Below are 12,170 nucleotides of genomic sequence, written 5' to 3'. Positions count from 1 at the left end.
ACGCAGGTAACGCCTGGGCGACTGGATCTAATGTGCTCGAAAAATAAGCACAGGGCTTGTATTGTCCTGCTTGATCTTGTGTGAGAACAGACAATGCTGTACCTTCGCGTTCAGTAACAAAAAGTGTAAAAGGCTTACTGTAGTTCGGTGTAGCTAGAACTGGAGCTTGACATAGGGCTTTCTTTAACTCGTTGAAACTAAGTGTATGGTCAGATGTCCAATGGAGGACAGTCGATACGGCTGCCTCCTGTGTCGTTAACTGTATCAGTGGCTTGGCTAGAAATGCATACTGGGGAATCCATTGTCTACAATAAGAAGTAAGGCCGATAAAAGCACGTACCTCCTTCTGGGTTCTGGGCTGGGGAAGACTCGCTATTAACTGGATACGGTCGGGTGTCAACTGCCTACCCCTCTTGGACAGCAAGTGTCCTAAGTATACCACTTGCTGGACACAGAATTGAAGCTTCGAAGGTGACACCTTGTGCCCCATCTCGGCTAGAAAATACAAAACTGTAAGGGATGCTCGCTCGCAAGCACGTTCAGAACGGGCTGTGATCAGTAGATCATCGACATACTGGAGCAGGGCAGTGTCAGTTGGCATGTGAATATTGTCTAGCTGTCTCTTGAGTGCTTGACTGTAAATACTAGGACTTTCTGTGAAACCTTGAGGAGCGCGTGTAAACATATAGCTCCTTCCATTTAAACAAAATCCGAAAAGAAACTGGCTGTCTGGATGAATTGGAACACTGAAAAATGCATTCTTGAGGTCTATGACAGTGAAAAACATGGCTTCGGAATCAATGGCTGTTAACAGGGAAGAAATATCTGGGACAACTGGGTACTGAGGAATAATACATTTATTAAGCTCTCGTAAATCAATCACTAATCGATATACTGGGGGTGCATTCGGATCAGTACGTTTCATGACTGGAATGATCGGAGAATTACATACATTGGAGTCAGTTTCTACAACTACTCCTTGAGCCATGAGCTCGTCAATAATTTTGGATAAGGCTGCTACAGCCTCAGGTGGCAATCTGTACTGTCTGATTCGGGGTAACACTACACCTGGCTTGAGAGTCACACGATGGGGTGTGATTTGCATGTAACCTACATCAGTTGGACCTTGCGCCCATAAGTGCTGCGGAACATTAGACAATCTTGAATCAAAATCTCGTAATACATAGTGACCCTTAAAGTCACGTAGGAACAGACGTATTCCCTCTGGGGAACAGCAAATAACTGCACCTAATTCTTTCAGTGTCTTAATGCCTAATAGATTTTCTGGACATGACTTAGTAAGTAACAGATCAGTAGTACGGGACAATGGACCTACTTCTAGAGTGACTGGCTTTGATATTTCATTAACTATTGGCTTTCCTGAAAATCCAAGGGAAACATTTCTTGAGCCTGAGAGCGGAGCCCCTGGAACTTCGGCATGACTAATTGTGGTCCTACTTGCCCCTGTATCGATCAAAAACTTTCTGTCTTTCCCTAATACTTGACTGTGAACATAGGGACCTTCTTGATCTACAGGTATCTCGATGAGAGGCAAGCCTACCTCCCTCTCTAGGCTGTTTCATGAATATGACTGGTACTCTGGATACTCGGACTGTGCATACTGGTACATCTGTGACGTAACATGCTGTGTTGCAGCAATAGGCTGCGGTGCGGAAACTGTCTGTTGTGCATTCTGTGACTGAGGAATCTGTGAAACTTGTTCTTGTCTTGGCGGACGTGGTCTTTCTTTAGTCTTACCAGTAGCTATGTTGTGTTTCAGAACTGCACACTCGTTTATAAAATGACCTGGCTGTTTACAATAATTGCAGTTCCCTTTAACGGGAGCTGCAGGATGACTGGCTTGATTGGCTTGATTTGGACCCCTCTTCTGACTGTCTTGAGGAACAGATTGTGCAACTAGCACTTTCATTTTCGTGTCTTTCATACGTTTTCTCTCGTGTTCTTGCTCTTCTCTGATTCTATTCTGGTGGTACTGGAGCATCTGGAGCATCTGGGACGGAGTATTTGCTTGCCAGGTGCTTTCGACTTTCAAAACTCGATTTTTAATTTGTGGGCTTGAATTCTCGACTAATTTGGTAACGAAAAGATGAGGGTATGACTCACTACTTGTCTTGAGACCACTATTAATACTGAAACATTTTTCAAATCTAGAATAAAAATCACTAATATCTTCATCTTGTTTCTGTTTACAGGCTGAGATTGCATCCCAGTCTTCTTTCCTAGTTGTCAATAATCTGGGTAAAACTTGAATCAATAATTCTGGTAATTCTTTACATTTATCTCCAAGACCGGTACCTGGTACTCGTGCCTTGTCTTCAGCTTCTAGAGCTGTCCAATCGATCTTTTTCTCTCCCACCTCCCATTCTTTTTCCTTTAACTTTTCATACACCCCTGCGGGTAACAGGACCTTTAACATTTTAATGATATCTGGGTAAGTGTATTCTCCCATACGGAGCATGTCTTTTAATTCTCTATGGAACCCTGCTGGATCTTTGTCATGACAGGGAATTAATTTCTTCATTTCAAGAAGTTCCATCTTTGATATTGGAGTGTATACAAACACTCGTTGCATTACGCCACCCGCCCCTTGGACTGGGTGGACTTCTCGTAACGGATTCTGTCTGTCTATGTAAAACGATTTACTTTCTGGGGGTGAGACATGAACAAAATGCGGGTTCAGGAACGTTCTATATTTGTGGCGCTGTTCTAGAATGACACTAATTAAATCGGTACCTAGACCTCTCCATCTATACTGGAGTAACTCGTTCAGGATATCGTGTAACGGACCTGGATCAGAATGTTGACCCTCATACAGAGTGATGAGGTGCTGGATCATATACATACCCACCAGTCGTTGCTCGGCTGGGGGCAGTTTCAGAAACATTTGTGCCACTATTTCGTCTGGAAAAGTGGTAGAATCAGTAATCCATCGGACTGCTGATCGGGCTAGTTCTTGTTCATGCATGGTACTTAATTCACTGTAACCGACTCGTGATTTCAGAATGTGATCGGTAGCTTGAAATACTTGTTCTAGAGAACCTTGTTCTGGTGCTAGATGAAAAATAGACTTGGGTTCTAGACGTAAATGGCGATCTGGAAATCTGGATTTTCCTACATACGCTATTCTGGCGGGATTCTCGTTCTCTTCCTCTTCAGGATCAGAGATACTTTCTTTCTCACTTACTTGTGCTGCTTTACGCTGGTCGTGTAACCTTATTATTTCTTTACGAATTTTCTTGTACATACTCTCCATGGCACTGACGGTCTTGTGCTTACCCTCGGCTATATTATCACTCCACCTTGTCAGGATTCTCATTTCGGCGGGATCTTTAGACGGGTAATCTTGTTCTCTTATTAGACAATTGATCAGGAACTTTAATATCATGAGCTGAATCTCGGCTTTCCTTTGAGGCATAATCTCGCCAATACTTTCTGGATCATCCCCTGTACGGATGAAACGATATATTCTGTCTAGATCTTCTTTCATATTCGGTAAGGTGACTAGATACTCGGTCACTCTCCTTACACGTAAGGAATATAAAACCATGGTATATTCGCCTGGGACTGGATCATAGACACATTCGTTAAGGGCTTGTCTGATTTCGGTAACAGACTTATTACTTTTAGGAGTACGCTGTGATGCTTGAGCATGTAATTCGAGTGCTGATAAACGCTTGTGTGGCGGCGGGGTTTGAGGAGTAGCTCCTCCTGCGGCCCCTAGACTGGAGTCGTCTACTGAGGCTCTACGTCCTGGCAGAGTGGGAAATGGAACTGTAGGCTGGACCGGGGGTACCGTAACAGGTACTCCGGTGTCTGGAGAAGCGGGAAGTGCCTGATTTACAGGGACTGGCGGAGCGCGAACATGATTTGTATATTCGGGGACTGTGTCGTCCAGATAGGACGAAATAAAAATATCAGCTGCGGTCGGTTTGTGACGTAGCTTAGTCGGAACTAATGGTGGCGGGAAATTACTGGATGCCTCTGGGGTCGCTTTTGGCACACCTTCGGCAAGAAGGGGATACATACCCTTAATGAGGGCATGCCTCTGTCTGTCTGACTGTTCGGTTTTGACTTGTTCACCTATCTCGATTAATTCTCTCTCTTGGGCTCGTTCCTGGGATTCTCTACATAACTCTGACTTTCTGACTTCCTTTTCCGTTCTTTTATGCGCTTCTTTACGCCATAACTCGATGGCATCTTTCTGTGACTGTCTGGCTTTCTTTTTCCATAATGCTTCTTCTACTCGCATGATACATTCGGCATCCCATGTACCCGATACGGGCCATCTGTACTTTTCTTCTAACTGTTTGGTATACTCTACCCATAAATCTAGATACAGTATGGCGCTTATGCCATGTTTCTGATACATAAAATGACCTGGACTGTCCCTAGGTGGGACAGGAACCGCTTCCTCTAACAGACCCTTTCTAGTTTTTAACTGACGTAACTTGGAAAATATGGGCATGACTGAACTGTAATCTGGACACAATACAATACACAATAAAAACACGAAATCACATCGCACTCATACCACAACAGTAAATTACATGAAGAACATTATAAATAACAGTTCGAACAGAATATTACCTGGAATACTGAGAACAGAAATAGAACAGATTTTCTTGAGAACGGAACAGACTAGAGTTACTGGATGCACTGCTGTAACAGTACGGAACATACCGGTCCCATAAAGGGACGCATCAGGACCCGTATCCACCTAGGTGAACACTTCGTTTGTGAGTCTGGGCACCACCAACCCACGGACCAGGAGTCAATTTAAATTGGTCCTGTCTAGATACTACCCCAGCAATGGTACTCACCGGGCAGCACGGAACGGAAGGCCTCGGACTGGACTGGACGACGGACGACGAACTTCGGACTTCAGTTACAGGTGGGCCTCCGGATACCTCGGACCTTGGACTCTCGGCTTGGGCTCTGGTCGGGACTCGCCGCGTTCCTCCACCGTCTCGTTCGGATGCTGGACCGCCTCCTCCGTCTCCTCCGTGGGCCTGAGGGATACTTGAGCAGAAATATCTGCCACTGCGCAGAAGAGTTCCGTCACGACTGCAGAGGGTCAGGGGGTCGGCGTGGCTTCACCGACGCGTGGGGAAAGGGCAAGTCCCTGTTCGGGCGCCATTATGTGGTAAATAAATAAATAATACCCTATTTTTGACTAGACTTATAGCATAACAGATAGCTCAATAAATAAGAGTCAAGATTCGAGGTAGTAGGAGTTTGTGCAGGTTTATTACAGCATAAGGACAGGATCAGGACAACCTGCATAGGAACAGAATGACAGGGCCCAGCAGGACAACTGGGGCCCAGCAGGGGAAAAGAGGCCCAGCAGCTGCTGGGGCTAGGTCTGGGATGAGCGCGCTAACATTCAATAACAAAACACAGGCATATATACATAGCGCGAACACATAGCATTATATTGCAGTAGGCGTAGCAGTGGGTGGAGCAGAAGGGCATGACGCGTAGCAGTCGCGAAAGATAACAGTAAAAAGAGGTGTAACTGGGCGTATACATAGACATGTGACGCAAACGTAACAGAATATGTCATGAATGGGCGGAAACATAGGAGGGGGCTACCTAAGGAGCCGGGACCTCTAACCTAATGGTGCGCGAAAACTAGCAATGACGTGTTACTAGGAGAAGCTGGGGGCTATGAACTCTGTGTTAGGAGCAGAGACTAAAGTCTGGAGGGTCGGAGCGACATGTACCTAAACCCTATCTGGTATCTAATGTTTAGGGAACATGTTGATATAAACTAGAAGTCATGAGGGGAAAAGCTAACTTGATTCTAAGACTGGACCATGCATTATTCTACATGTAGTGCGTGATGAAGAATACTAAATGACCATTAAATACAGTATTTCTCTAACGTGGAGCCGAGTAGGCTAGACAATGACGGAAACTATTGATGCAGTTCAGTAGCTTAGGAATGCAGAAGAGGAGGACTGAACTGATAGCTGGAATCATAACATACTTTTGGCAGACTCAGAGGCAGAGCCAAGCTGCACCGGGCACTGCGAAGCAGGAAGTAAGTGAAGGGTCGAGGATACAGGTGGGGGCTGTATTGCTCCTCAGCGAGGCTTTCAGGAGACAGGAGCTGAATCTGTGGTCCGGGCCCTTTTGAGGCCTGGAAACGGGGACTTTATAATGGAATAACGTGCACACTGGGAAACGTGGCAACATTACTTTACATAGGCCTGATATTCGTAGTATTCACGAGGACTGGAAACTAACATACTAGAGGTGGACACAACTGGAATTGCGTCATTAATCGGACATGGGGAATAAAATATGCATATTGCTCATGCACACATAACATATGATGGATGAGGCGTAGGGACACAGAACATGGCAAAATTTACTTTTCCACAATACTTTTCCACAATAGACAATATTACTCTAGATCACTCTTACACCGCCTGGGGAGAGGCGACACAGCACTGTGCGTTAAGGAATGTGGCAAGCTGGGGTTCCTTCTTCCACATACTGTAGGAATGTACAAAAATCCAACAATACTGGATGGGTGTGGCGTAAGTTATGACCAGAGCTGTGAGCTGCACTGTTCCGATGGAGGCTTGGTGCCTTCTACTGCATATACTGGCATATACAGGGTGAAGAAACGTAGCCAAATATATAATCTACATTAAATAATCCACATTTGTAAAGCGCACAATCACCCGTAAGGGTCTCTAGGCGCTGGGGGCCGTCGGGAAGATTAAGCAAGCTATTGCCCAGAGTCACATGGTGCTGGGCTTATCTGCCGCCGGTGCCAGGGATCGAATCGTGATCCCCAGATTCCGGAGTCAGTCGCCCTAGCCGCGGCGCCACACCTCTTCCTATATGAAAATATGGCTCATGTCGGTAGCTGGGGTGGCAAAACGAAACATAGCAAGGGCCTGGGGAGCTCGTAGGACGCAGAGTGTATCTGACTGGGAAACCAGCAGGCGAAGGAGGTGGGATATCAAAGTCAGGATTGCCCCAGGAAATGGGAGAAGGGTCTGGGAGCATTGGGGAGCGTACAGAAGATAGAGCAAGGTTACCACAGAGGGGCGTGTGTAATTCTAATAATAGGATTTATGGTGTATGTTAGGCTGTATCGTATGGTAATTGGTAAGCATCTGAACGGCATAGGCCTTTACCTACTACCTTCCAATGCTTTGAATGTACTATGTCTTTCTCTGTAGTCTGTACTGCCTATCCTGCGTCGGTCAAGCATGTATATTATTGTACACTGACCAATTGTTTAATAAAAAGATTTTTTTTTTTTAAAAGAAAAAGAATGCACATGGAGGAAGGTGGACATCAATACACATTATGGAAAGCCTTAACACAAAACATGTCATTGAAAATACCAAACGTAACTAAATGCTACAAGACTGAGTGTACTGGTGGCAAGGCACAATAACTAGCATGATCTGTAGAGGATGAAATGTCTCATCTGGCTCCATGGTCAGCAGCTGGAGACTCAGTTACATTTACCAGATCTCATTTTTGTTGAGCTACAGGGCTATATGCACCTATTGCAAGCAGCCGCAGTCGCGAGGGAAGCACATTTCTAAATCAAGTTGTTGGATTGCCCCTCTCCTTTTCTTGGATTTCAAAGTTGTATTTTTTGTAGTGTCTTCTTTAGCGACTGCAAGCTATTGAGAGTTCTAATCTTCACTTCCATCAATGTGTATCAAAACACCTTGTCACAGTTGATGATAAGGGGGTCCACCGAGGTCCACAAGGCCTTCAACAAGCCAGATCTTCTGCAGGATCCCCAATGATGTACAGTAGTTTTATATACATTCCTTTTCATGCAAATGTATTTTAATTGGACATTCTGAAAACATTGGCATGGATGCAGCCCTTCTAGACCTATGGTGGACACTCTGATCTAGGACAATATTTTTCTAGTTAATCCGTCAGCAGCATATACTATTTCCCCTACTGAGTTAAATGCAATTAAAATGATGCGACCCCCGAAGGACTGACAAACAAACCAGGCGCATGGAAAGAAAGAAGTACCAGGATACTGCACAGACAAAAAGCTCCAGCAGGGGGCTCTGTCTTCCTTGGGCAGAGCAGGCAGAGGATTCTCAGCAGTGCCAGTAAATTGAATGAATATGGAAATATCTCCTGTTCAGAACTCTAACATTTACTGTGGAAACCCTAAATGACAACAGGGATTTATTCATTAAGGGTAATTGGGATGTATGGCTGGGGTAGTTTATTTAAATATTTGTTGCATGCACACAAGGCCGAGGAGCCAACAAGGGTGAAGCTTCCATTTGAGGACTGAATGCCTTCAATTTGGAATCTACTCTAAGGTTAGTTTTACCCCGCTGATGAGGTGTTTATTCAAAGACAATAAGGTTAGAGTGAATACAAATGACCGATTTGACACAAATCATAAAATTCATAGGACAGTACAGTGCATTTTTGATTGAATGGGATATTTAGCCATTCTGTGTAACTCCTCGTTAACTAACAGTATTACCGTCCTCACCACCTAGAATAGAAAATAACTTTCTAATCACTAAGGAACGGGGAATGCTGCCTCAGATTTCCAGGCATGAAGTCTTTGAGCTCGTGTGAAAGAAGCCTCTTGAACAGATGCACAGACGTGCAGGGAGGGAGCAGACGGCGGGTGCACAGAGCGGCGGGTGCACAGAGCGGCGCGTGCACAGAGCGGCCCGCGCACAGCTCAGACTCACCTGGTCCAGGACAATGATCTCATCAGCATCCACCACTGTGGACAACCTGTGGGCGATGAACACCGAGGTCCTGTGCTTCACCATGTCCCTCATGGCGCCCAGGATCGTCTGTAGGTGGGAAAACAAGCAGATGTGTCAATGTGCAGAGGAAAAAAGAAGTGCAGTCCAGTAAATAAGACACGTGGGACAGGCAACAACACTAAAGGGAAGAGCACAAGTCTTCAAGGACATGAAATCGATCTACTAGATTCAAAAGAGCACAGATTCTGCTTTAAAGGAGCCATCCAGGGCACAGAAATGAACACAGCTCTCTTAGCCCAGCTCTGCATCTCGAACAGTCACTCCAGAAGGACCGAGGACGTCAGCTGGGGTTCTGAGATCGGTTGGGACATCATTGTTATGTTATGTTATGTTATAATGCATTTGTAGCGCGCACTGTTACCCAAGAGTGTCCTGTCCTAACTGTATGATCACCAAGTTTTGAACCCATATTAAGAGTCCTGGAATATGGAGGCGAAATAGTGTTCTAGTGAAAATCCTGGTGAACATCGAGTACTACACCTGCAGAAAAGAAGCAAAGGTGCAATAGGAAAAAGGGTTCACAAGTTCAATCCAAGAAGCGCCTACACACACCTCTACCTCTGCAACCCCAAGGTAGAGGAAGCGAGAATTACCATTACAGCTGGAAAGGTTGTAATTAACCGTTATTGCCCGCACCCACAAGCAATAACGGCTGTTAATTACCCTCTCTGTGATCACAGACCCGAGGTGCAGGCGAGGGCACATAATGAGGGGAGTGGAGTTGAGTTAAAAGTGGTTATTGCCCTACAGGTAAGGGCAATATGGCTATCGGGGCCCTTTCCCTCCATCCCCAAGGGTGAAGTCATCTCACTGTGTTTGAGGGGAGGAGCGGCTCCTGCCCAGGGCCGCAGCAGCGCAGGCCTAGCTCTCTGCAGAGCCAGCTCCTCCCTTCCTTAATAGCAGGGGAACTTAAGCCCTAACAGTGACTGAAAACTAGAAAAACAAGCATTGGCATAGCCAATAAGCCTCGCTTTTGGGACCTTCTAAGTATTTAGTAATGCAGCACAATATCCTTGGTGCAACAACATCAACTGTTGCGTGGCTAAACACTTATAAGGTCCCAAAGGCGAGACCTATTGGCTATGCCAATGCTTATTTTTTGTTCTTGGGGGAAACAGAGCTAGTGCCAGGAGGTTCAAGGGTGAGTGGCAGGGAGGTGAGGAGTGAATGCCAGGAGGGACACTTGTGACTGTCAGGCCATGGGGGTGAAGGGTGAGTGCTGAGAAGGGGGGAAGTATGTGTGCCAGGGGTGATGGGTAGCTGCCAGGCCTTGGGGGTGAAGAGTTAGTGCCACTGAGGTGAAGGTTGAGTGCCAGGTCAGGGGGATGAAGGGTGAGTGCCAGGGAGATGACGGGTGAGTGCCATGGAGGTGAGACGTAAGAGTCAAGACGGTCAAGGGTGAGTGCCAGGGAGGGGAAGGGAGAGTGCAAGGGGTAAAGTGTAGCTGCCAGGCCAGGGGGATGAAGGGCTCGTGCCATGGAGGGTAAGTGCCAAGGGAGCGAGTAGTGAATACCAGGAGGGACATGGGTGAGTGTCAGGAAGGTGACAGATGAGTGTCACGCAGAGTCAATGCTGAGTGCCAGAGAGGGAGGAGGGTGGGTGCGAGGAGTGACTACCAGGCCTGAGGGGTGAAGGGTGAGTTTCAGGGGGTGAGTAACAGACTGCAAACAGTAGTGAGCTGGGGTCTAGAAGGAGGTGCGGAGATCATCACCCTGTGTGTGCCAGGCTGGGATGCACCAGTGCCAGGCCAGACTTGGGTGGATGCAAGAACCTCTGAAAGGCGGGTGCCAGGTCACTCGTAACCTTAGTACAGGAGTAGGGTGCACAGGAGAGAGTAACATCTTCAAACAAACTATTTAAAATCCTGATACCCCACATTATGGTCTAGAAACCTTATGTGGAAAATAATTAGCAAATGAATGGGCTTCCGTAGCGGACTTGCAGGTGGTACACCAACTTATTGAGATAAAGTTTGCATTGCAAATAAGCCAAAGCTAACACAATTTGAATAAGTAACGGTAAGATTTGCAATGAACTAGAGACAAGTAAGAAAAGCATCCCAGAATTGAATGGAGGATACAGAATAATAACAATGGGGGCAATATTGGTCTCCTTTTCACAGCTGACAGCCAAAAAAACAGGATGTTGTGGAGGACTCAGATTCTGGTGGAATCAGAATTTTTAAAAGAGTCAATGTTTCATAAAACTTTTTGTTTTGCGGTTGTGGTTGTGTGCGTTTGTGTGTGGTTGTGTGTGTGTGTGGTTGTGTGTGTGTGTGGTTGTGTGTGGTTGTGTGTGTGGTTGTGTGTGTGGTTGTGTGTGTGGTTGTGTGTGTGTGTGGTTGTGTGTGTGTGTGTGTGTGTGTGTGTGTGGTTGTGTGTGGTTGTGTGTGTGGTTGTGTGTGTGGTTGTGTGTGGTGTGTGTGTGGTTGTGTGTGTGGTTGTGTGTGTGGTTGTGTGTGTGGTTGGGTGTGTGTGGTTGGGTGTGTGTGGGTGTGTGGTTGGGTGTGTGTGGGTGTGTGGTTGGGTGTGTGTGGTTGGGTGTGTGTGGTTGGGTGTGTGTGGTTGGGTGTGTGTGCGTACTGTAATCCATGCAAGTTGCGTGTTGGGAGCAATTAAATTAGGCCCGATACCAATTTGTATAGTCGGTCGAGTAAATACGTGGTTGTGCACGGAAGAGACTACAAAGATTGAGACCAATAAGTGTATTCATAAGACTAATAATAATAAGACTATTTTAATGCAACTCAAAAAAGTTTGCACACTATGGTAATTTACATTTGGATTCAAACGAAAGTGAATGTGATCCGATGGAGGCAGAGGGGAAAGCACGGGAAATAAAATCAAGGTGTTGTGGAGGACTCAGATTCTGGTGGAATCAGAACTTTTATAAGAGTCAATTTTTCATAAAACTTTTTGTTGCAGTTGTGGTTGTGTGTGTGGTTGTGTGTGTGTTTGTGGGTGGTTGTGTGTGTGTGGTTGTATGTGTGTGTGGTTGTATGTGTGTGGTTGTGTGTGTGGTTGTGTGTGTGTGTGTGGTTGTGTGTGTGTGTGTGGTTGTGTGTGTGTGTGGTTGTGTGTGTGTGGTTGTGTGTGTGTGTGTGTGTGTGTGTGTGGTTGTGTGTGTGTGTGTGGTTGTGTGTGTGTGTGTGGTTGTGTGTGTGTGTGGTTGTGTGAGTGTGTGAGTGTGTGTGTGTGGTTGTGTGTGTGTGTGGTTGTGTGTGTGTGTGGTTGTGTGTGTGTGTGGTTGTGTGTGTGTGTGGTTGTGTGTGTGTGTGGTTGTGTGTGTGTGTGGTTGTGTGTGTGTGTGGTTGTGTGTGTGTGTGTGTGTGTGTGTGTGTGTGTGTGTGGTTGT

The 12,170-nt window shown here is 46.1% G+C and overlaps 1 protein-coding gene across 1 annotated transcript in view; it reads right to left on the bottom strand.

Moving 5' to 3' along the window:
* The window catches only part of ABCB7 (ATP binding cassette subfamily B member 7), a 665,610-nt gene that overhangs the window by 44,391 nt on the left and 609,049 nt on the right, over positions 1-12,170 (bottom strand). The window contains exon 15 of the mRNA XM_078688835.1: positions 8,736-8,843. Within this exon, the coding sequence (XP_078544961.1) occupies positions 8,736-8,843 (108 nt within the window). The remainder of the gene's footprint in view (positions 1-8,735; positions 8,844-12,170) is intronic.

Source organism: Lissotriton helveticus, chromosome 4_1 (genome assembly GCF_964261635.1).
Source record: "Lissotriton helveticus chromosome 4_1, aLisHel1.1, whole genome shotgun sequence".
Classification (NCBI taxonomy): domain Eukaryota; kingdom Metazoa; phylum Chordata; class Amphibia; order Caudata; family Salamandridae; genus Lissotriton; species Lissotriton helveticus.
The sequence above is the reverse complement of the archived record's forward strand: the minus strand, read 5'-3'. Positions and strand labels throughout refer to the sequence as shown.